The sequence below is a fragment of the Rhinopithecus roxellana genome, chromosome 2, assembly GCF_007565055.1.
Source record: "Rhinopithecus roxellana isolate Shanxi Qingling chromosome 2, ASM756505v1, whole genome shotgun sequence".
Lineage (NCBI taxonomy): Eukaryota > Metazoa > Chordata > Mammalia > Primates > Cercopithecidae > Rhinopithecus > Rhinopithecus roxellana.
In genome coordinates, this window is record NC_044550.1 from 76,140,939 (window position 1) to 76,167,316 (window position 26,378).

The window sequence follows — 26,378 nt, forward strand, 5'->3', positions numbered from 1 at the left end:
TTACCTTTGGATGGTAGAATATGGCTTATATTTTTTGTCTTTCTAGGTTTCTTTCTTTTCCAATTTTATGGGGTTTTTTTACTTTTAAAATTTTTAAATTGACACATAATATTTAACATACTTATGGGATACATAGTGATGTTGTGACACATATATGTGATCAGATCAGTGTATTTAGCATATCCATCATCTCAAACACTTATCATTTCTCTGTGTTGGAACATTCAATACCCTCCAGCTAGCTACTTGAAACTATAATATATAACTGTTAACTATAGTCATCCTACAGTGCTACAGCAAAATACGGAAGGCTTCACAAATTTGCATGTCATTCATGATAATTTTCTCTGTATCATTCCGATTTTAGTGTTTGTGCTGCTGAAGTGAGTACCTTTGCCAATTTAAAAATGATTATATATTACTTTTCCAACAAAAACTGAATGGGTTTAATTTAAAATAAAAGGCCAGGAAACATCTGAAAAGGTTTTGGTTTTGTTTTTTGATCGAAACATTCTCGCTCTGTCGCCCAAGCTGGAGTGCAGTGGCGCAATCATGGCTCACTCCAGCCTCGACTTTCCAGGCTCAAGCAATCCTCCCAGCTTAGCCTCCCCAGTAGCTGGGATTACAGGTGCCCACCAAAAAGCTTAGTTAATTTTTGTATTTTTTGTAAAGACGGGTTTTTATCATGTTGCCCAGGCTGGTCTCGAACTCTTAGGCTTAAATGATCTGCCTACCTTGACCTCCCAAAGTATTGGGATTATAGGCATCAGCTATCACACCCGGCCTTGAATCTTTTTTTGTTTTGTTTTTTGAGACAGAGTCTTGCCTTGTATCATTTTTATTTATTTTTTATTCTTGAGATGGAGTCTTTGTTGCCAGGCTGGAAAGAAGTGGCATGATCTCGGCTCACTACAACCTCCGACTCCCTGGTTCAAGTGATTCTCCTGCCTCAGCCTCCTGAGTAGCTGGGATTACAGGCACATGCCACCAAGCCCAGCTAATTTTTTTGTATTTTTACAAAATACAAAAACAGGATGAAGCAGGGTTTTGCCATGTTGGCCAGGACGGTCTAGACCTCCTGACCTCGTGATCTGCCCACCTCGGCCTCCCAAAGTGCTAGGATTACAGGCGTGAGCCACCGCGCCCAGCATTGTATCATTTTTAAAAAGTCAACTGTAGCACAATATTTATGGTATTTCATAGATAACAGAATTTTTTTGTTTTTGTTTTTGAGGGAGAGTCTCGATCTGTCACCCAGGCTGGAGTGCAGTGGTACAATCTCGGCTCACTGCAACCTCCACCTCCCGGGTTCAAGCGATTCTTGTGCCTCAGCCTCCAGAGTAGCTGGGATTACAGGCATGCACCACCACACATGGCTAATTTTTGTATTTTTAGTAGAAACTGGGTTTCACCATGTTGCCCAGGCTGGTCTCGAATTCTTGAGCTCAAAGGGATCACCCTGCCTGGGCCTCACAGGTGTGAGCCACCTCCCCAGCCAACAACAGGACCTTTTTTTTTTTAGCTGAAGAAAGATCCGTGACTTAGACACTTAAACAAAAAGAAGTAACATCTACTGGCCTTTATTTTATTTTATTTTTATTTTTATTTTTTTTCTTTTTTTGAGACGGAGTCTTGCTCTGTCACCCAGGCTGGAGTGCAGTGGCTGTGATCTCGGCTCACTGCAAGCTCCGCCTGCTGGGTTCATGCCATTCTCCTGTCTCAGCCTCCCAAGTAGCTGGGACTACAGGCGCCCGCCACCACGCCCGGCTAATTTTTTGCATTTTCTTTTTTTAGTAGAGACGGGGTTTCACCATGTTAGCCAGGATGGTCTCGGTCTCCTGACCTCGTGATCCGCCCACCTCGGCCTCCCAAAGTGCTGGGATTACAGGCATGAGCCACTGCGCCCGGCCTACTGGCCTTTAATCTTGAATGCTGTCTAGTGAAGTTGGATGGTATTTCTTTCTTTCTTTTTCTGAGACAGGATCTCACGTTGTTGCCCAAGCTGGAGTGCAGTGGTCTGATCACAGCTCACTGTAGCCTCAACCTCCTGAGCTCAAGCGATCCTCCCACCTCAGCTTCTGGAGTAACTGGGACTACAGGTGCGTGCCAAAACACCCAGTTAAGTTTTTGCATTTCTTGTAGAGATGGGGTTCCGCTATATTGCTCAGGCTGGTCTGGGACTCCTGGGCTCAAGTGATTCACCCACCTGGGCCTTTCCTAGTGCTGGGATTGCAGGTGTGAGCCACTGCACCCGGCCAGGTATTTCTTTTCTCATTTTCATTTGCATCTACAAATTTATATAGGATGGGAGGGAAAAAATTCATGAGATTACAAATTGGGATCTTTCTTTTAAGATTCAAGTTCATTAGCACATATCTGATGACAAATGTGACCATAGAGAGCCTGGTAGGAACAAGACAGTTAAAATGATAATGGGAGTGGAGTAGGGGTGAAATATCCAACAGGAAATTTACTATAAGGGAGGAGCTATCTCAATGGATGACCCAGACCTTTCTGCAGGACCTGAATCATTGAAGGCAGATGTTACCTTGAGGTGCAATGTGTAGTTGAACTAGAAATTTCTTCCTACTTAGATACTGTACAGTGTCTTAAAGGAAATGTCTGTATTTGATGAGTTTGAAGTGCTTACTGAGAAAACCACTTCTAAGAGTGACACTGGAGCAAGTACCTGGAAGAAACGCTGAGCCCCGGCTGCACTGGCAGAGACCTGTTTGAGTTGCCTTTGGAACAAAGAGCAGGGCACCAGTATTAAGGAAGGAGAGTGTCCAGGTTCTTGGCCTCTTGAACAAAGAAGTGGGCAAAATGCACAAAACAAGGAAGAAATGAAGGATTTATTGGAAATGAAAGTACACTACACAGTGTGGGATGGCCCCATTACAGAATTTTTGGGAGTTGAAATACCCTCTACTTGGGGAACACACTATGTAAATAGAGATGATGAAGTAAAGTTACAAAGTCATTTACTTGGCTTACGCCCTATGGAGAGGATAGTTCCTGTAATAGCTGAAGTGAGAATGGGCCTTATGTTCCCTGCCTCCAGGCTCTGTTTTCCTGCCTCATCTCCCCACCAAGAGACGTGATCCTCATAAATCTTTTTGGGAAGCAGAGGGACAGGTGGTCTTTTTTCTGTACATGCTTCATGCTGACTCAGGGCATAGTCCTTACCTATTGGGGATCACAGAACTCTCGCCCTGTTCTGTCTAGTGAAGGCAGGGTAGCTTTTTGATGACCAGGGGGTGTCTTCACCTGGAACTAGCTGGAACCTTTGTTGCATGATCATCTGGAGCTTGATGGTCTCTAGGCAAGAGGGAATGAATTTGGTTAAAAGATTTAATGGGAACCTCAAAGGGTAGATACCCATGCTGTCAAGAATGTTTGTCATAGAGATTTGCAGAAGAAAAAGCAAAACCTGATCTGTTCTAGGATTCATGTGTTTCCTTAAAGTCTTAGCACAACCGACTTTCTTTTGGTTTGGTTTGGTTTGGTCTGTTGGGGCCTAGTGCATGAGCTTAGTCGAAAACGATGGGCTCCCAGAATTTTGTTTACAAAAATTCCCCCTTCTTACCTAAGTGAAGAACGCGACCAAAAGTTAAGGCCTTAGTGCCACTCTCAGTTACCATCATTTTGTATATCCGGTTGCAGCACGTCATTTGTAGGTTACAGTGTCCTCATGGTTGCACATTTCTTTCAGCTCCAATTATTCCAGTTGAAGAGAGACCATATGACATTTTAGAGACAGCTTCATGCAAGCATTTAAAACCTTTGAGAGAAAACAGCACACCAGGGAGACTATGATTATGACTATTGGGAGGATAACAGCAAGAGTTTGGAGTATGCTCCTGACCCAAGGTCCCCCAAAAACCAAACCTCCTAAAATCAAATAGATCAAAGAATGAGCTAAAGAGTTTACTTATTTAACTAGACAGTCTCTTTGTTAATCCCCTACCACTGAATTTTTATAATCTTTATGTGATGTATTTCTCCATAGGCCAAAAGTGCCAGCAGCTGCAGATATTTCCTTGTTCAGCCAATTCTGTCATAACTTTCACAAAAGAATTTAAAGTTTGTTGTGTAACTGTAGCCTTTACAGTAGAGTTTGCTACAGAGCCTATCATGAGGGATACATTTCTTTTCTTTTCTTTTCTTTTCAAGACAGAGTCTCACTCAGGCTGGAGTGCAATGGCACAATAGTCTCGGCTCACTGCAACCTCTGCCTCGCCGGTTCAAGTGATTCTCCTGCCTCAGCCTCCTGAGTAGCTGGGATTACAGGCACCCACCATCACGCTCAGCTAATTTTTGTATTTTTAGTAGAGACGGGGTTTCACCATATTGGCCAGACTGGTCTTTAACTCCGGACCTCAGGTGATCTGCCCGCCTTGGCCTCGCAAAGTGCTGGGATTACAGGCATGAGCCACCCCACCTGGCCTGAGGGATATATTTCTAATCGTTGCTTCTTTTACTTTAAACCACGGAAAAAGAACCTAACAAATGATGCCCTTTTAGAAGAGTGAAGGCCTCCTGGCAGTGTTTTCTTTAACCTATGATGTGGGTTAAGAGGAATGAACAAATGTTTTGTTTTTGACTGATTATGAGGCAACGTATGTACCATAAAATTTCTTACCTACATTGGGCCTTCATCTTTTATCAGTCAAAGTACAAGGGTATCCATGTATAAGGCTGGCTGCAAACTCCTTCACAATAAAAGTATACCACATTAATGCACATAACAGACCCTTTTCCCACTTCTATTGTTCATAGGAGCATAAGAAAAAATATTCAGGCCGGGCGCGGTGGCTCAAGCCTGTAATCCCAGCACTTTGGGAGGCCGAGACGGGCGGATCACGAGGTCAGGAGATCGAGACCATCCTGGCTAACATGGTGAAACCCCGTCTCTACTAAAAATACAAAAAACTAGCCGGGCGAGGTGGCGGCGCCTGTAGTCCCAGCTACTCGGGAGGCTGAGGCAGGAGAATGGCGTGAACCTGGGAGACGGAGCTTGCAGTGAGCTGAGATCTGGCCACTGCACTCCAGCCTGGGTGACAGAGCGAGACTCCGTCTCAAAAAAAAAAAAAAAAAAAAAAAAAAAAGAAAGAAAGAAAGAAAGAAAGAAAGAAAAAATATTCAAAGATAAGAGTTTCATGACAGTAGAAGTCTTAACCTGTGAATTAGGGAAAAACTGTTCATATCAAGGATGCCATCTGCTTCTTGGGAGACATTTCCCTGGTCGGCTTTACCTCAAGGGTTCCAATGGATGCACAGTTCCAACAGTGTGGAGGGACCCGGGACCCTTCTCAGTTGTGAAATCATAAACCCAAAGCCCAAGTTTCTGAAGTTTTGTTGTAGTGTGGATGACAAGGACAGTCTTTCTCTGATGTTTTCAGAAGATCCAAACCACAAAAAAAGCTTTTTTTTTCACTTGGTGAAAATACACTGTAGCATAATAGTCTACTGTTATAACATCAGCCCTCTTGCATGGGAAAGCTTTTATACAACCAGAAAACATACATTGAAAATAACAATTGAATGAAATCCCTTTATAAAATGTTTAAATGGTCCACCAGGTGAACAAATGTATGTGAAACTTTGTCTTCCCGGGAATATAGAACCAAGCTTTGGTTATAATGTTTTAAACAATTTCAGTATCAGCTGTTTTTTTTTTTGTTGTTTGTTTTTTTCTTTTATGAGATGGGCACTGTGTCGCCCAGGCTGGAGTGCAATGACACAATCTTGCCTCATTTCAACCTCCACCTCCTGGGTTCAAGCAATTCTCCTGCCTCACCCTCCCAAGTAGCTGGGACTACAGGCATGTGCCACCATGCCTGGCTTTTATTGTATTTTTAGTAGAGACGGGGTTTCACCATGTTGGTCAGGCTGGTCTTGAACTCCTGACCTCATGATCCACCTGCCTCGGCCTCCCAAAGTGCTGGGATTATAGGCATGAGCCACTGTGCCCGGCCTATCAGCTGGTTTAATATGAAAATCTGACAGTATTTTCTTGGTATTTAATTAATTTTTGTTCTACTCAGATTAGTAGCTTTATACAAGGAAATCTGGTTATTTCTGTGGTTTACAATAATAATTTAATAACTGTAATTATAATTGATAGCACATACTACTTTAGAAATCCCATACAATTTTGGAACATATATTAGTACTATTCACAAAAATATAACCTAAAGAAGACTGAACATCATTTTGGCAATCCCATGTACCTAACGTGTCAGAAAATCCTGTTTACCTCTTTTCTGAATGTTTTCAGGGCTCTCTTTTGTTTTTTTTTGAGACAGAGTCTCGCTCTGTCACCCAGGCTGGAGTGCAGTGGCGCAATCTTAGCTCACTGCAAGCTCTGCCTCCCAGGTTCACGCCATTCTCCTGCCTCAGTCTCCCGAGTAGCTGGGACTACAGGCGCCCGCCACCATGCCCGGCTAATTTTTTTTGTATTTTTAGTAGAGACGGGGTTTCACCGTGTTAGCCACAATCTCCTGACCTCGTGATCCACCCTCCTCGGCCCCCCAAAGTGCTGGGATTACAGGCGTGAGCCACCATGCCCGGCCTCAGGGCTCTCTTATCCATCCAAAACGTCAAGGATTAGGAAAGACAACTTTGAAACCAAAGTTTGATTTTAGAATTCCAGATTACCATAAATTATTTATTTTGCCAAAATGACTCAGAAATTTTAAACTAGTAAAAACCTTTTATAACCTTTTACAAAAAAATAAAAATAAAAAACACATTCGACTGTTCTTACACACCTTGCATGTAAAACTGTTTCTAGTAGTCTTAATTGCATGTTACAGTGGCAACTCGTAGCAATTTTAACTTTAATGTAAAACCTGATAAGTTCTGTCCTGATAAGGTTTGACTATTTCCAGCATAGCTAGGAGTGTGGCCAACTCCACACATCCCCAGGCCTTACCTAGCTGGAAAGCAGGCAAATTAAACAATTTTCAAAAGCCAAAGAAGCACTTTATGACCTTAAAGCATTTAGCAAACCTAATATTTGAACAGAGACCACATGTTTACATTTTGAAGATATTGTATTTTACCAATCTTTAAAACCATCTTTATTTCCCAAAGATTGCTAAAGTCATGTGAACTAAAAGGCATTACACTTTCTAGTTTTCTGACAAAATATTTGATTTAAGCTCTTATTATTAAACCAATTAATTTAAAACTTTACACAGGAGATAAACAGTGACTTTCACTTTATATTTAACCAGTTTGCACAGAGAGAAAGAGACCAGAGACTGGTAAGAAATTCTTACCTTTTTGCCGGCATGCCAGGTTTCTGGGTTCTCCGCCCTGAGCAGCCCTCGTGACCCTGCTTCACCATATGCAAAGAGACATATTGCTATGAATTAAGAATATTCATAGATAGTTTACAAATTTTGGAGAAACTAGGAAGAAAGAGAAATATGATTCAAATTCTATTTGCGAGAGTATACTCAACAACTTAAAGTATCAGGAAGCCTAAAATCCAAGAAGTTCGTTTAAGGATAGAAAGCTGGTGTGCTCCATTAATTCCTGCAGGCTGGACAAAGGTAGCTTGGGAATTCCAGATAAATGCAATTAATGATGACTTGCTAGAAATGCATGGGAAACAAAATAACTATTCACAGAACCAAATGAAAGCCTTCCACTGTAAACTAAAAAGTATCATGGTTTTGTATATATTGATACACAATCAGTCAGAGGCAAATAAACAGCAAACAAATGAAAACTGGAAATAAGGCTGGGTGTGGTGGCTCATGCCTGTAATCCCAGCACTTTGGGAGGCTGAGACGGGTGGATCACGAGGTCGGGAGTTTGAGACCAGCCTGGCCAACATGGTGAAACCCCATCTCTACTAAAAATACAAAAAATTAGGTGGGCACAGTGGCATGCAACTGTAATCCTAGCTACTCAGGAGGCTGAGGCAGGAGAATCACTTGAACCTGGGAGGCGGAGGTTGCAGTGAGCCGAGATCAAGCCACCGCACTCCAGCCTGGGTGACAGAGTGAAACTCGGTCTCAAAAAAAAAAACTAGAAGTAAAAACAAACAGGCTGGGCGCCCTGGCTCATGCCTGTAATCCTAGCACTTTGGGAGGCTGAGGCAGGCAGATCATGAGGTCAGGAGTTTGAGATGAGCCTGGGCAACATAGTGAAACCCCGTCTCTACTAAAAATACAAAAAAATTTAACTGGGCATGGTGGCGGGCACCTGTAATCCCAGCTACTTGGGAGGCTGAGGCAGGAGAATTGCTTGAATCTGGGAAGCAGAGGTTGCAATGAGCCAAGATCGCGCCACTGTACTCCAGCCCAGGCGACAGTGCAAGACTCTGTCTGGAAAAAAAAAAAAAAAAAAAGAGTTAAAATCAAACAGGAAACCAACCCTAAATTCTCCTACTCAATTTACCTTAGAGGTTACAGTTACCCTAGGGCCCAAAAAAACCCACATAATCAATATTTTGTTCCTGATACACAATTCAATCTCCCTACGTTCACCAATATCATTATACATTGTGTGCAATCAAGAAATCCACTTTAGGCACATGACCAATATGTACTCTAGGCACTATCCACACAAAACAGTAAACATAGTGTGAAGCAGTGCAAGCATGTGTGTGAAATTTGGCTTTACACTAAATCCAGCTTCATGCTTAACTATATTAAAAAAAGAATTGCCGGCTGGGCATGGTGGCTCACGCCTGTAATCCCAGCACTTTGAGAGGCAGAGACGGGCGATTCACCTTAGGTCAGGAGTTCGAGACCAGCCTGGCTAACATGGTGAAACCCTGTTTCTACTAAAAACACAAAAAATTAGCTGGGTGTGGTAGTGAGCACCTGTAATCCTAGCTCCTCAGGAGGCAGAGGCTGAGCCAGGGGAATCGCTTGAACCTGGGAGGCAGAGGTTGCAGTGAGCTGAGATCGCCCCATTGCACTCCAGCTTGGGCAACAAGAGCAGAACTCTGTCTCAAACAAAAGAAGAAAAAAAAAGAATTGCCAAACTGCCAATGCCAATGCATTTTTTTACAATACTTCTTATTTTACTTTAATCAAGACTAAGAGCTTTAACCATAAAAATGTTAATTAGCCAAATATCTCTAATTCTTTATCAAGTTTTAAAGAATATTTTATTATTTGAACATTTTTCACATCTTTCTCCCCTACTTAATGGCTCCTTACTATATTGTTTCATAAATAACCTTTGCAAATCTGTAATTTGAACTAACTTTTACATAACTTCTGAACCAGACAAAAGACAAATTATTCTTTTTACCAGTAATAACCGATTCTGGCACATTTTGTATACAGAATTACGTGTTAATTGTAATTTTTATCCTTAGTAACCTAAAACTTTAGTGAAACCCTAAAAAGCAAGAAATCCTGAACTATCAGATATGGACATTTATAGATAAGAACAATTCCACAATTTCAGAAACATATTCCTATATTACAACCCTTTCTTAATTGGAAATGACTCAGATATTAAATGAGCATTGTTAGAAATACCAAATTTGTTAGAAATAGATAATCAGTGCCACAAAGAAAAGTCAGCATGGAGACAAACGATCTCTCAGCAAGGCAATCTTTACTTTCTGCAGAAAGGGTGAGAACACACATGAACAAAGGAAAAGCAGACACATTTATCCCGTACACATTTGGGTCAACCTTACTGCTGTGCCCTGCATCCATTGGCTGGAGCGGGACCTCACACTCTTAAACTGATACCCGATTTGCTAATAGCTAAAACTTTTCTAAATAGGTAAGTGCAGGGAAGAACAAAGAAGTTGCTTATGAAAGGTTTAAGGAAGCAATAACATTTCCAAATAAGGAAGGGGCATAGGCAGTGAGCTGGAACGTGACTGTGAGCATGTCCAACAGTCACATAGGATAGGGCTTAACAAAGAGCTATTAGCACAAAGCAAGGAGGCTTGAAAAAAGTCTTTAAAAGAAATTATTATTTCTAACACTTACGACTTATTATTTAACAAGAAGGGGAACTTTGAAGAGGAATCTTTTTACTTTCTACAAGCATTAAAAATAACTTTAAGATTTTAATTTATGGGCTGGGTGCAGTGGCTCACTCCTGTAATCCCAGCATCATGGGAGGCCGAGGCGGGCCGATCACGAGGTCAGGAGATCATGACCATCCTGGCCAACATGGTGAAATCCTGTCTCTACTAAAAATACAAAAATTAACCGGGCATGGGGGTGTGTGCCTGTAATCCCAGTTACTCGGGAGGCTGAGACAGAATCACTTGAACCAGGGAGTTGGAGTTTGCGGTGAGCGGAGATCATGACACTGCACTCCAGCCTGGCGACAGAGTGAGACTCCATCTCAAAAAAAAAAGATTTTAATTTACACAAAAAGTCTACCTGAAATATTTATCCCATTCACTGTACGTTATTTTTTACTTTTAACAGGGGATACATGAGACGTCAATCAACGTACGTAAAATGAACCTTGGTTTGGAGGTGAGGAGGGAGCTTGGGGGTTTTCAGATCACAGGTAGGTGGGAGGCAAACAGTTGCATTCTTTTGATTTCCTGATTAGCCATTCCCAAGGAAGCAATCAGATATGCATTTATCTCAGTGAGACTTTGAATAGAATGGGAAGCAGGCTCGCCCCAAGCAGCTCCCAGCTTGAATTAACACTGACATTTAAAAATATCTAGCAAAGACAAACCAACGTAAAATTCAGACAAAATGTATGCTGACAATTCCGAAGGCATTTCTATCTTTATTCCACCAATAATTTTAAAGCTAGCTTGTTTATTAAAGTTATACTTTAAATAATGTGAACTTGAGAATTGCTTAGACCTATTTACTTAATTTATAAGTGCTTTTTTACTTATAAGCTAATTTTGGTAGAGACAACATATAACAGTAAGTGTACATACAAATAAACACATCTAGACATGCATACACACACATAAATGAAGATCCTGTAGCTTGGAACCTTAGCTATGAGATAGCAATACAAGCTTGCCCCAGTAGATACTCCAGTGAAGGCTGTGAACCAAAATTTCCGTTAAAGAAGTTTCCATGGCAGTTTGATTTTTAAAGACCAAATCTCCCCAGACTCCAAAGAGTACTGGGGCCAAACCATACCAAAGGAGGGTGTCACACATTAACCAGGCTCCCTGCTTAGAACAACAGCACAAAAGCCTAGATACATGCAATGCCATTCCACTTTCCCTTTAGACAGTAAACTCCAAATTCCAAACAATGTTGGGGCCAGACAGCATTGCAATTGTGACAGAAAATTCTAAGGAGGGGGGCCGGGACCGGTGGCTCACGCCTGTAATCCCAGCACTTTGGGAGGCTGAGGTGGGTGGATCACAAGGTCAGCAGTTCAAGACCAGCCTGACCAACATGGTGAAACCCCGTGTCTACTAAAAATACAAAAGAATTAGCTGGGCGTGGTGGCGGGCGCCTGTAATCCCAGCGACTTGGGAGGCTGAGGCAGGAGACTCGCTTGAAACCAGAAGGCGGAGGTTGCAGTGAGCCGAGATTGCGCCACTGCACTCTAGCCTGGGCATTAAGAGCAAAACTCCGTCTCAAAAGAAAAGAAAAGAAAATTCTAAGGAGGATTTAGTACTAGACCTCAGAGCCTCTGCCAAGAGCGTCCCCTTTGGACAGGTTGAGGTCCACAGGACCCAGGGAGCATCCTCCGGTTGGGTCCAATCTTAGAGTGTTAGATGTCTTAGACCTTACGTGGGCACCAGTACCACGTGCAGGTTTTCCCCTCCAAGGCCTACCTCCTCGCATGAGCCTTATAAGAATAGCCATGAACTCTAATGAGATTAGGATGCCAGGTGGGCTTTCTGTACTTAGCCTGTTGAGTACTTAAGGGAAGAACTTAGCATAAGAAAAGAAAGTTTGGCCGGGCGCGGTGGCTCAAGCCTGTAATCCCAGCACTTTGGGAGGCCGAGACGGGCGGATCACGAGGTCAGGAGATCGAGACCATCCCGGCTAGTATGGTGAAACCCCGTCTCTACTAAAAATACAAAAAACTAGCCGGGCGAGGTGGCGGGCGCCTTTAGTCCCAGCTACTGGGGAGGCTGAGGCAGGAGAATGGCGTAAACCCAGGAGGCGGAGCTTGCAGTGAGCTGAGATCCGGCCACAGCACTCCAGCCTGGGTGACAGAGCGAGACTCCATCTCAATAAAAAAAAAAAAAAGAAAAGAAAAGAAAAGACAGTTTAAGTCTCCTGAAACACGTGGGAGTTTGCTCTGAGCTGCAGGGATGGGCACGGCCTGAATCCCCTTCCCCCTTCTGGGCAGGACAATTATAAATAGCCGTTGAAAGACTGAAAAGAAAGGAAAAAAGAAAGAAAGAAAGAAAAAGACCCAGATTCCTTAAGCGAGCTGTGAAAAGACCCTGTTCCATTAAGCCAATCATGCGATGGGCAGTTAGGCGCCTCAACATGGAAACCCCTCAGTTTCACTGACCGCCGGAAACCTGCAGCTGGCTCCATGCTTAGGCGTGGCCCACCAAGCGCTGCCTAGTTGGAAAGGAAAAGAGAGAGAGCGCCCCTGTATGGAGCGGAAAGGAAAGGGAGTAAAATGAATCCCAAACTTTCGCCTTACCTCTTTCTTCCTCCTGCCTGATTCGCCAAAATGTTAATGGTGGAGGGTGTCCCAGTTCTTGGCTTCTTGAACAAAGAATTGGACAAAACCCACAAAGAAAGGAAGGAATGAAGGGTTTTATTGAAAATGAAAGTACACTCCATGGTGTGGGAGCGGGCCTGAGCATAGGTTCTCAAAGCCTGTTGCAGAATTTTTGAGAGTTGAAATACCCTCTACTTGGGGTACGCGCTATGTAAATGGAGAGGATGAAGTACAGTTACAAAGTCATTTACTTGGCCTACACCCTAAGGAGAGGATATTTCCTGTCATAGGTGAAGTGAGAATGGGCTTTACGTTCCTTGCCTCTAGACCCTATTTTCCTGCCTTACCAGGGCCAATGGAAATGTACCCTAGAATAGAAGAAGACTGTTGAAAACTAAGATTTTAGTCTCTTTTGGTGTCTGCTTAGAATAGTGCCTGACATGTAGAAGGCACTCAATAAATACTTGTGGAATGATGAATGAGTGAGAGGATGAAGGTATGAGTGGGAATCCAGCCAAGCCTTTGACCTGTGATTTTCTCTGGGTTTCAGCACCCCAGCAGCTCTCCTGGTAGGGAGGCAGAGACCCTGGGGGCCACAGGGCAGGGCAGGCAAGATCTTCAAGTCAGTGCTCAATAAGACTAGAATGAGTTACCCATAAAAGGAAAACTTTTCACTAACTCATCTAGAAAGTCAAGAGTGAGGGTGTTCTGTCACCCCACTGAACACCAGGAGTGACTTCACTGATCCTTCTGCTCCATGTGTGCCAATCTAGAGCCGTGACTCCTGTCCAAGAGAGCGACCTTTCCACATACAAATAGAGAGTGTTCTAGACAGACCATATGCTGAGTTTCAGAAACAGAAATAATCACTTTGTGTGGTCTAGAAACACAGCTGTAATCCTGCTTAGAGTTGCTTTTTTTCTTTGTTTGCTTGTTTTGTTTTTTTGGGGGACAGGTGTCAGGAAATAGCCTTTATAATAATGACATTAAAAATTTTCTTCTCTTAGGGCCAGGCTTGGTGGCTCATGCCTGTAATCTCAGCACTTTGGGAGGCCAAGGTGGGTGGATCACAAAGTCAGGCGTTCAAGACTGGCCTGGCCAACATAGTGAAACCCCATCTCTACTAAAAGTAACAAAAATTAGCCAGGCATGGTGGCGTGTGCCTGTAGTCCCAGCTACTCGGGAGGCTGAGGCAGGAGAATCACTTGAACCCGGGAGGCGAAGGTTGCAATGAGCCGAGATCGCACCACTGCATTCCAGCCTGGTGACAGAGAGAGATTCCATCTCAAAAAAAAAAAAAAAAAAAGGGAACTTTCCATGATCGAAAAGTAGTACAATGCAATCCAGATGGGCTAACTGAGACTAAGAGTAGTCAATAAAATACTTGATTAATGGCATAAGAGTTGCCTCCAGGTACTGGTGTTCTGATTATATAATATCTACATTAAAAGAAAAAAATCTAGTTCATGTGAAAGCGTGGACATGCTTTAGGCATTAGGCGACAGTAACTGTAATAGGACCAGTAAGACAATGGCCCAGTCCAAACATGTCCATACGCTGTGATTCATTACGGTTATGTTCGAAAGGGCTAGAGCTCTAGGTAGCACTGAAACTTAACCAGCAGAAACTCTCCAGTAACCAGAAACTCTAATTTTTTATTTGTTTTTTTAGATATGGGTCTCACTCTCACCCAGGCTAGAGTGCAGTGACTCACTGCAGCCTCAAATTCCAGGCAGTCCTCCAGGCTCCGGGCAATCCTCCTGCCTTAGCTTCTCAAACTGCTGGGATTTCAGGTCTGAGCCACTGCCCTCAGCCATGCAACTCCGATTAAAATAGTAGGCCAGGCACAGAGGCTCATGCTTTTAATCCTAACACCTTGGGAGGTGAAGGCAGGAGGATTATTTGGGCCCAGGAGTTCAAGACCAGCCTGGGAAACATCATAAGACCCTGTCTCTACAAAAAGTAAAATTAGCTGGGTGAGGTGGCACTCACCTTCAGTCTTGTGAAGCTAAGGGTAGGAGGATCGCTTGAGCACAGGAGAGCAAGGTTGAGGTGAGCCATTACGCCACTGCACTGCAGCCTGGGTGACAGAGTGAGCCTTTGTCTCAAATAAAATAAAATAAATAATTTTAGTAGTGTCCACAAGAATCACCTGCAGACCCCGAAGATCTTAGATTTTGAATGTTCACCCTGACTGCTCCCTTTGCCTAGAATGCCCACTGATCTTAGACCAGTCTAAGTCCCCGCCTCTCCATTTGGCTACCCCTCCTCAGCCTTCAAAACTCAGGTAAGATTTTCTCCTTAGCCAGGAGCCTTCTTTGAGCATAATTCACTTCCCCACTTCTCCCATAGCCCCGACAGCATCTTTCAAATTTCTGTGTAGTTAACACATTACATAGCATATTTTGTTTGTCTTTCCCTCTGCCCAGAAGGTAAGCTTCTCAGTCTATTCATACACCTAGTAAAATGCAGTTACCATAGTACGCAGCTCAACAAATGCACGCTAAGAAATGTTATTCAGCCTTGAAAAGTAGTGAACTGGCTGGCATATTGGCTCATGCCTGTAATCCCAGCACTTTGGGAGGCTGAGGCAGGCAGATCACCTGAGGTCAGGAGTTTGAAACCAGCCTAACAAACACGATGAAACCCCATCTCTACTAAAAATACAAAATTAGCTGGGTGTTGTGGCAGGCACCTGTAATCCCAGCTACTCGGGAGGCTGAGGCAGGAGAATCGCTTGAACCCAGGAGGCAGAGTTTGCAGTGAGCCTAGATCGCTCCATTGTACTCCAGCCTGGGCAACAAGAGCGAAACTCTGTCTCAAAAAGAAAAGAAAAATAGTGAATTAATTTGATCAAATAAAAGGCACTTAGAGAGCTCTATCTACAATAAGCTTTGATGCTACAAAATTTTCCAGTGATCTTTAAGAGGAAAAAACTGAGAAGCAGTGTCCCCTTTTCTTTCAGTTTCTTCTTTTCAGGAGGATACTAAGAAGTAATGATGCCTCTCTTTTTATGCTCAGAAAAATCTCAGATGAGGACAATCACCTTTTATTTCTATTTTCAGCATGAGTTCTTGCTGTGAAAATGACTGACAGAAATTATATCCAGGTACCGACTGCTCTGTACTTTTTCTTTCTCTTCCAGGTTCGGGATGGCACATTCCTAATTCCCTCTTGACCACAAAATGTGAGGATCTAGCCTCAAATCTGCAACGCTTGTATCTAAGAAACAAATTGTTTTTAAATTTCCATTTAGCAGAAATACAGATGCAGAGCCATGTAATCATCAGTCTTTGATCGCTCAGCAAATCACAGAACAAGGAACAAATCCTAGAGGGGATGACAGGGAAGTTTTTGATCCTATGGTCCAGCAACCTCAACACGGAGCTGGAACTCTTTCCCACATTAATAGCAAGGCCAGCAAGTGATAGATTTTTACTTTTTAGTCTAATCTTTTTTAATCAATTATGAGAGATGACAAACATATACCTCTCTTGGGATACTTTAGATAGGGCCCTATATCAGTATTATGTGTCCTAAAGTCAGGCAGATCTTTCTTTATCCCCATCACATATTTTACATTTCTGAAAGTAAAACAGGAAATTACTTGAAGAAAATGCCTGGAAGAAAATCAAATATTTTCAAACTATTCAGAAGGATGGAAATTTTCAAAAATTAAAACTTGCCAAAGGGAGCCAGGCATGGTGGGTCACACCTGGAACCTCAGTACTTTGAGAGGCTGAGACAGGAGGATCACTTGAGGCCAGCAGTTTGAGACCAGCCTGGGCAATACAGTGAGACCCTGTCTCTATAAAAAATAAAAAAATTAGCCGGGACTGGTGGTGCATGCCTGCCGTCACAGCCACTCCAAAGACTGAGGTGGGAGGATCACTTGAGCCCAGCAGTTTGAGGCTGAAGTGAGCTGTAATCACACCACTGCACTCCAACCTGGGCAAGAGAGCAAGATCATCTCTTAACCAAAGGGAAAATAAAATAAAATAAAATAAACTTTTCAAAGGGGAAAAAAGCAAGTAATGTCTAATTATTTAAAGCCCAAAAAGAGAAAAAAATAGCTATTATCCCACTATTATGCTATCATATTTGGCGGCCCCTTTCATTGGGTTATTATTATTGGTATCTGGGAACATACCCAGACCTTCTCTGATCTCCTGTGTCCCAACAGTCCAAAGGAGGGGGATAGCCAGCTACTTCTCCTTGTCTCATTGTCTGGCCATGGGGAATGCTTTGGCTGTCACTTGCAGCTCAGCTTCTGAGTCTGTAGTGACTGGGGCAGTGCCTAGCTGGTTTTATCTTTTCTAGATGCAGAGGATGCAACAGGGAACCAGAAATGCCTTCCTGAAAATGTCATTTATTTGTATTTTCTGAGTCTCTTACAGAATCTCTGGGACTCATGCAGAAGCAGAAAAGGATAGTCTCTATCTTCCTATGACTTTTATTAAATCCTGAGATTTTAAAATGTAGTAACTGGGACTCATTCTGATCTTAGTTGAATGAATTCTCATTACTGTGTTTCTTTTCCATGTTAAAGAAATATAATATTTGTGCTCCCTTAAAACTAAAATTACAACTGAAATCAGGGTAGCGAATGGTTCACTTAGAGTGGAAAGTTTAAAGCACTAGTAGAGTTTATATTTAATAAAATTACTCACTTGGCCCGGTGCAGTGGCTCACGCCTGTAATCCCAGCACTTTGGGAAGCCAAAGCAGGTGGATCACCTAAGGTCAGGAGTTCGAGACCAGCCTGGGCAATGTGGTGAAACCCTGTCTCTACCAAAAATACAAAAAAATTAGCCAGGCCTGGTGGCAGGTGCCTGTAATCCTAGCTACTCAGGAGGCTGAGGCAGGAGAATCACTTGAACCCAGGAGGCAGAGGCTGCAGTGAGCTGAGATTGCACCATTGCACTTCAGCCTGGGTGACAGAGCAAGACTCCTTCTCCAGAAAAAAAAAAAAAAAAAAAATTACTTAACAAATCTGTAATTGCCTCCTCCTCCTACTTGGTTTTACATTTTTCTATATCCATTTTCACAGAGTGTGAATGTGATTTATTGCAAGTTACTGCCAACAGCTTTTGAAGTCCATATGGGTAAATATTACAAGTAAATAACTAATAAATTTTTTTTTTTTTTTTTTTTTTTTTAGAGATGGGGTCTCTCTCTGTTACCCAGGCTGGAGTACAGTGGTGTGATTACAGCTTATGGCAGCTTCAACCTCCTGGGCTCAAACAATCTTCCTTCTTTAGGCTCCCAAGTAGCTGAGACCACAGGCATATTCCACCATGCCAGGCTAATTTTTTTTTTTTTTTTTTTTTTTTTTTTTTTTAGAAATAGGGTCTCACTATGTTGCCCAGGCTGGTCTCGAGCTCATGGGCTAAGTGATCCTCTTGCTTCAGCCTCCCAAAGTGCTGGGATTACATGCATTAGCCACAATGCCTGGCCTAAAACATTTTCTTAATCATCACTATGTGCTTATGTGTTCTGGCACTGTTCTGTATGCTATGGAGAAATGCTAATAAGATATTTTGGGTCCTTTACTTATTTATTTTTTATGCTGAAGCCAATTGTTCGGAATATTTTGGATCCTTACGTAGACTGTAACCCAGAGACTCAGATAAGGAGTGATACCTTATTTGTACTATTTATCCACCAGTCAGGCATTACCTTTGAAATGTTTTTCTAGTAGTGCTAATGAGCTTGTGCTGCACCAACCACTTACTCCTTAGTGGCCTCTTCTTTGACTCATGCATACATTTTCTAGAAGTCTTATAGTAGGGACTGTGGGTTTTGTTCTTGAAACAAAAGAGAGATAACTAGAATACACAGGTTTCTAATTCCCAAGCCTGGCCTGATTTCTATCATCCTCTAACCTGCTAATCACATCTCCACGAAGAAGGGAGCCAAGTGCAGAGAGGAACATGTTTCCCAATTTTAATTGCAACAATTATGTAACAGCATGTGACACCAAGCTCTAATAAACTGGCAAAGATCAAATCAACAAATACATAGCATGATATATGATGATAAATGATAAATATATAATGTAAGTTTATTTTATTTCTCTTGGGATAATGCTGAAAGGAAGAACAGAGATAATTAAAGGGAGAAAGTAATTTGTTTGCAAATATTCGGAACATCTTCTGAAAAGGCCAAGAGGCAGAAAGGAAACAGAGACTGTGGAAATGATTTATGAAAAATAAGGAAACAAGAGTAACTGATGGACTTATAGACTGTATATCAGCAAACACATGATGGGTAATGAAGGCCATTAAGACAGAACTAACTGGTGGAAAGTGCTGGAGCCTGCAGTCAATATCTTTAACTTTATTTAGAAGGGTGCTATAGAATTTTTGAGGCCTAATAGACCATAGAAGTGGCATTTGAGAGAAAGATTTTAAGATCCTTAAGAAAATAAACCATTTAGAATCAGCCAGATTGATAAGGAAGGGTAATGTTCTGTTTATAGCAGAAGAGCTATGAGAAGTTCAGAGAAAAAAAACAACAGTATAATTTAGTTATTAACTACAGGGGCAGGGGGCAGAAAATAAGACTCAGCATTCCTAAAAGATGAAGTTCATGATCTGCCTTACTCTTTGGTAGGATTTATAGGCATTGCAGCGTTACAGTTTTTACATCACAGGCAGTGCCTGCCTTCACGGCGAACATGGGTTTCTAAGCCTCCTGGCAGCTGTTTAGCCCCAGAATAGGTCTGTTAATGACAGCACAGTTTCTTTCTTCCATCCATTCTCACAGGTACAGTGGTAATCTCAACTTTTTCGAGTCGGAAGGAAACTCAGCAGACATTCTAGTTCAACTTTCTCACTTTACAGGTTAGAGAGGATATATGATTTGTTCAAGGCCATACAGTTAGTTTAGTGCTGAAGGAGAGTAAAACCCAGGCTTACAGGTTCTCAATAGTGTTGCCAAATGTATTTGTTTCTATTTCAAATATGCCAAGTGTATGTTTATTCTATTTTAAAAGGACCAGTTAGCCAATTATTCCTCTAGGTTTTGAAAAAATGATAAAGTGCCATGATAAATATAAAACAGTGAAGTTATACCACTTTTTAAAAACAATTTTAAAAAATAGAGGTCGGGCATGGTGACTTATGCCTATAATCCCAGCACTTAGGGAGCACCAGGTGGGTGAATACAACAAAAATGTTGTATTTTTTAGTAGAGATGGGGTTTCACCATGTTGGGCCCGTGGCAGGCACCTGTGATCCCAGCTACTTGGGAGGCTAAGGCAGGAGAATCACTTGAACCTGGGGAACAGAAGTTGCAGTGAGCCGAGGTCACACCACTGCACTACAGCCTGGGCAAAACAGTGGGACTTGGCTCAAAAAAAAAAAAAAAAAGTGAGATGGGGCTCACTCTGTTGTCCAGGCTGGTCTTGAACTCCTGGGCTCAGGCTATCCACCTGCCTCGGCCTCCCAAAATTCTGGGATTATAGGCGTGAGCCACTGCATTCCTGCCTTTTTCTTTTCTTTTCTTTTCTTTTTTCTTTCTCTTTTTGTTTTTTTCTGAGACAGAGTCTCATTCCCTTGCCTAGGATAGAGTGTGGTGGCATGATTACAGGTGTGAACCATCGTACCCAGCTTTATCTCACTTCTTTTTTTCTTTTTGAGACAAAGTTTCACTCTTGTCACCCAGGCTGGAGTGCAGTGGCGCATTCTCGGCTCACTGCAACCTCCGCCTCTCGGGTTCAAGCAATTCTCCTGCCTCAGCCTCCTGAGTAGCCGGGATTGGTGCCACCATGCCTGGCTAATTTTGTATTTTTAGTAGAGATAGGGTTTCCCCATGTTGGCCAGGCTGGTCTCAAACTCCTGACCTCAGGTGATCCACTTGCCTCAGCCTCCCAAAGTGCTGGGATTACAGGCATGAGCCACCATGCCCGGTCTACCTTACTTTTATCTAACATTTTTATTTCAAAATATTTCAGACATACAGAAAAAGATATAGTATAATAAATACACATGTAGGAGTGGCCAACGTCCTGCAGAGCAACATGCCCAAGTTTTATTGTGACTACTGCGATACATACCTCACCCATGACTCTCCATCTGTGAGAAAGACACACTGCAGTGGAAGGAAACACAAAGAGAATGTGAAAGACTATTATCAGAAATGGATGGAAGAGCAGGCTCAGAGCCTGATTGACAAAACAACGGCTGCATTTCAACAAGGAAAGATACCTCCTACTCCATTCTCTGCTCCTCCTCCTGCAGGGGCGATGATACCACCTCCCCCCAGCCTTCCGGGTCCTCCTCGCCCTGGTATGATGCCAGCACCCCATATGGGGGGCCCTCCCATGATGCCAATGATGGGCCCTCCTCCTCCTGGGATGATGCCAGTGGGACCTGCTCCTGGAATGAGGCCGCCCATGGGAGGCCACATGCCAATGATGCCTGGGCCCCCAATGATGAGACCTCCTGCCCGTCCCATGATGGTGCCCACTCGGCCCGGAATGACTCGACCAGACAGATAAGGATAGAGGGGAGGCCTCATTGTATCAGTTTTATATTACCTGTTCTGCTTCACCAGGAGATCATGCTGCTGTAATACTGAGTTTTCTAAACAGCATAGGGAAGACTTGCTCCCCTGTCCTATCAGAGAATAGTTTTGGAGGGGAGAAGTAGGACAAAAAAGATGCAGTTTTCATTTATATTGGGAAATGTGAAAATAAAATTGTCAACTCTTAAAAAAAAAAAAATAAATAGGCCGGGCGCGGTGGCTCAAGCCTGTAATCCCAGCACTTTGGGAGGCCGAGACGGGCGGATCACGAGGTCAGGAGATCGAGACCATCCTGGCTAACACGGTGAAACCCCGTCTCTACTAAAAATACAAAAAAACTAGCCGGGCGAGGTGGCGGGCGCCTGTAGTCCCAGCTACTCCGGAGGCTGAGGCAGGAGAATGGCGTAAACCCGGGAGGCGGAGCTTGCAGTGAGCTGAGATCCGGCCACTGCACTCCAGCCTGGGTGACAGAGCAAGACTCCGTCTCAAAAAAAAAAAAATAAAAATAAAAAAAAATAAAAAAAATAAAAAAAATAAAAAAAAAAATAAATAAATAAATAAATAAATACACATGTATATACGACCTTGCTTGAAAATATCCTAACATTTTGCCATTTTTTTGCTTCACATCCTTCAAAATAAATAATACAATAAGAATACAGGTGGCCGGGCGCGGTGGCTCAAGCCTGTAATCCCAGCACTTTGGGAGGCCGAGATGGGCGGATCATGAGGTCAGGAGATCGAGACCATCCTGGCTAACATGGTGAAACCCCGTCTCTACTAAAAAATACAAAAAACTAGCCGGGCGTGGTGGCGGATGCCTGTAGTCCCAGCTACTTGGGAGGCTGAGGCAGGGAAATGGCGTGAACCCGGGAGGCGGAGCTTGCAGTGAGCTGAGATCCGGCCACTGCACTCCAGCCTGGGCGACAGAGCAAGACTCCATCTCAGAAAAAAAAAAAAAAAAAAGAATACAGGTAAAGTTTCTCTGTATTCCTCCCCATCTCATTCCCCTCTCTCCCTTCCTCCTCAGAGGTAACCACTATCCTAAAATACATATCATCTCCCTTCATATTTTTACACTTTTATAATACACATAGGTATCTACAAACAACAGATAACATTTTTCTTATTTTTAAGTCTATGGCATCATACTCTACATATCCTTTTACAATTTGCTTTTTCCATTCAACATTACATTTTTGAGATTTATCCATGTTTTTTTTTTTTTTTTTTTTTTTTTTTTTTTTTTTTTTTTGAGACGGAGTCTCGCTCTGTCGCCCGGGCTGGAGTGCAGTGGCCGGATCTCAGCTCACTGCAAGCTCCGCCTCCCGGGTTTACGCCATTCTCCTGCCTCAGCCTCCCGAGTAGCTGGGACTACAGGCGCCCGCCACCTCACCCGGCTAGTTTTTTTTTTGTATTTTTTAGTAGAGACGGGGTTTCACCATGTTAGCCAGGATGGTCTCGATCTTCTGACCTCGTGATCCGCCCGTCTCGGCCTCCCAAAGCGCTGGGATTACAGGCTTGAGCCACCGCGCCCGGCCGAGATTTATCCATGTTGATACATGTAGTTCTATTTCTTCTGTTTTCACTGATATATAGTATTCCCATTCTTTCTTTTTTTCTATTGATTTTCTGCTTACAAAAATAAAAATATATAAACCTCCAATTTTTTGATTCATTATTATTATAATCAGTAAGTAGCAGTCTAAGTCACTCTGACATGAAGAGTCAGGTTTAAATGCTTGGGAAATAAGGAGGTGGAGGTTGCAGTGAGCCAAGATCATGCCACTGCACTCCAGCCTGGGTCACAGAGGGAGACTACATCTCAAAAAAAAAAAAAAAGAAGAGATAAAAAAATAAATACCTGGGAAATAATTTTTCGGAAACAGTGAAGCTAAAGCAAAACTGAAATTGTAGGTCCTACATTTCAATGACACCATGAAAAATGTTAAGAAGCCATTGAAATGAAATTTTTAGAGTGTCAAACACAAGATTAACATTATCTTTTGTTTACAGAAAAGGCAAGGCTGAATATTATATTTGCATAACAGTTACCACAAAATTTAAGTGAAATCTATATGGTTATTCTATCTGAGCAATAGGAAATGGCTTTTCTAAGCCTATTTATTAAAAACAGCAAAAAACAAATTTTCTGTAACCTCAAAAATTTTATTTTAGTAGCTTCAACAAGAATAATTTTTTATTACAGGTAATTACATTGGTTATAATGATTGCTATAGAAAGTTTGTTGACTCTAAGTTTAAATTATAAACTGTGTGTCAGCACTGTCATGGGTACGAGAAGAAAAAAAAAGTAGAAAAAAATTATAGACTATGTTTGATCTAGGAGGTTGATTTTTCTTAGTAATGTTATAATTAAACCAAAAGTTTAGTATAAAACATCAAACTTTTTCTTGTTAATTTAGATGTATAACTAATATAAAACACTTATATAATATATAAGGGTATTCTTTTTAAGTAAATTCCCCCCTAGAAAAATAAATAAATGATTTAAACAGATTAAAATTCATGTAGAATCTGACTTTTCCAGGACACAGTTGTAGCAACAAACCGTAAGTTATTTCTCCATTTTCTATTAATATTAATTTAGGTCTTATTTTATTTTATTTTATTTTTTTTTTTGAGATGGAGTTTCACTCTTGTTGCCCAGGTTGGAGTGCAACGGTACGATCTCGGCTCACCACAAACTCCGCCTCCTGGGTTCAAGCAGTTCTCCTACCTCAGTCTCCCTAGTAGCTGGGATTACATGCGCTTGCCATCATTCCCAGCTAATTTTGTATTTTTAGTGGAGACGGGGTTTCTCCATGCTGGTCAGGCTGGTCTCGAACTCCCGATCTCAGGTGATCCGCTTGCCTCGGCCTCACAAAGTGCTGGGATTACAGGCGTGAGCCACCGCGCCCGGTCTAATTTACGTCATTTCTAATTTTTTGCTATTACAATGTTTTTGGTACTATTCTGGTACTTACCGTCTTGAGCACATGTCAGAGTTTCTATAGGGTACATACCTAAAAATGAAATGTTAGGTCATGGGTTTGGGTATCTTCATCTTTACTAGATATTGTCAAATTCCTTTTCAAATCAGCTCTACCATAAGCACTATATATACAAATGCATTGCTTGGCATTGTTAGATTTTTGAAATTTTTGTAAAGATGATGGGTATAAAATGTTTACATATTAATTGTTTTTCGTTTGCATTGCCCTGGTTACCAGTAAAGTTGAAGATCTTTTCTTATATATGTATTAGTTATTCAGCATTCTTCTTCTATGAATTCTTATTCTTTGTGAATTTCTATTTAGAGTGTTTCTCTTTTTCTTGTCCATTGGTAGAAATTGTTCAAATATTCTGAATCTTATTCCTAGTCCTTCCTGGTTTTATGTCTTGCATATATCTTCTACCTATGGCTTATTTTTTCACTTTCATTATGGTGACTTTTGTTGTATAAAAGTTGTTTACCTGTAATCCTAGAACTTTGGGAGGCCAAGGCAAGCGGATCACCTGAGATCGGGAGTTCGAGACCAGCCTGACCAACATGGAGAAACCCTGTCTCTACTAAAAATACAAAATTAACTGGGTGTGGTGGCATGTGCCTGTAATCTCAGCTACCTGGGAGACTGAGGCAGGAGAATCACTTGAACCCAGGAGGCGGAGGTTGCGGTGAGCCGAGATCATGCCATTGCACTCCAGCCTGGGCAACAAGAGCGAAACTCAGTCTCAAAAAAAAAAAAAAAAATTGTTCATATTCGTATACTCCAGTTGATCAATTGGTTCCTTCTGTGTTGTAATTTTATGCTTTAAGGTATCCCTCCTTATCTGAAGTCACAAAAGTATTTTCTTTAAAAAATTTTGGAATTTTTCTTTTCATTTTTTGTTAATTCATTTGCAATTTTTTCTGCTTATATTATGAGGTGAGAGGCTAACTTTATTTTATTTTTCCATATGGGTACCCAGTAATTTCCACATCACTTACCGAAAAGCCCATCATTTCCTCTCTGGTTTGTGACCAGTCATATACTAATTTACATATATGTATGAGCATTTATCTCAGTTCCATGTTCTTTTCTATTAGCTATTTGTCCTCTACCAACTATCTTAATTCTTAATAGCTTTATAAGTCTTTATATTCAGTAGAGTAAGTCACCGCCCCACACACACACCCTTTCCTTCAGTTTTTTGTTTGTTTGTTTGTTTTGAGATGGAGTTTTGCTCTTGTGGCCCAGGCTCTAGTGCAATGGCACGACCTCAGCTCACCGCAACCTCCGTCTCCCGGGTTCAAGTGATTCTCCTGCCTCAGCCTCCCGAGTAACTGGGATTACAGGTGCCTGCCACCACGCCCCACTAATTTTGTATTTTTAGTAAAGACAGGGTTTCTCCATGTTGGTCAGGCTGGTCTTGAACTCGTGACCTCAGGTGATCCGCCCACCTCGGCCTCCCAAAGTTCTGGGATTACGGGCATGAGCCATCATCCCTGGCTCCTTCATTTTTTAATGGTATATTTTTTAGCCCTATATTTATATTAGACTTCAAACTATGGGAACTTGACTAGACAAAAAATTCATTCATGCGAAGAAATTGCAGACAGTCCAGATGATGGCCAACTGTGTGTGCTGACAAAAATATGAGAAACTCTGCCTCCAATTAGTACTGAGTTGTGAGGAAACAGGAAATTGAACTGTAGGGAGAAGCAGGAAATGTTACTGCAACCAAATAGCCAACAGGTAAAAGGGAGTTAAGATGGTCCTGGGACCCTGCTTCACTACTGTTGTTTTCCTGAATAAGTCTTTTGAAATGAGATATGATTGGATAAGAAAAGTCTTTGCAAGAACCTGTATTAGCTCTTGTATCAACTTTATTCATTTATTTTATTTTATTTTTATTATTTTAGAGAGAAAAGTTTATTGCAAGATGGCTGAGCAAGGAAACAGAAGATGGGCTCAAATCTGCCTCCTCTCCTCAGCTCACAAGCAGTGTATTTAAGGACAGTGGTTTTAGGAGCTCTCATATCAACTTTATTATACTGACTTGATTCCTGAGCAGGTTTAAAGGAATAATATGAGGATATTGAGTATTTGTCAACTTTCAGCTTGGGAGAAAGTTAGTCACTCTTATATGAAGAGTCAGGTTTGAATACTTGGGAAACAATCTCTTCAGGAACAATGAAGCTAAAATAATGTGAGGTGGCACATGTAATTGCACTGGAATCTGCCTGCAGCTA

The 26,378-nt window shown here is 42.0% G+C and overlaps 1 protein-coding gene and 1 pseudogene across 1 annotated transcript; one reads left to right on the forward strand and one right to left on the reverse strand.

Annotated features, from left to right (window-relative positions):
* Positions 1-297: 297 nt before the first annotated feature.
* LOC115896116 lies at positions 298-391 on the reverse strand (annotated as a pseudogene).
* A 20,219-nt stretch (positions 392-20,610) lies between these two features.
* Positions 20,611-21,346, forward strand: LOC104654342 (U1 small nuclear ribonucleoprotein C). The gene has a single exon (XM_010353484.2). The coding sequence runs from the start codon at positions 20,638-20,640 to the stop codon at positions 21,115-21,117; it is 480 nt and encodes a 159-aa protein (XP_010351786.1). The 5' UTR covers positions 20,611-20,637; the 3' UTR covers positions 21,118-21,346.
* The last annotated feature ends 5,032 nt before the right edge of the window (positions 21,347-26,378 follow it).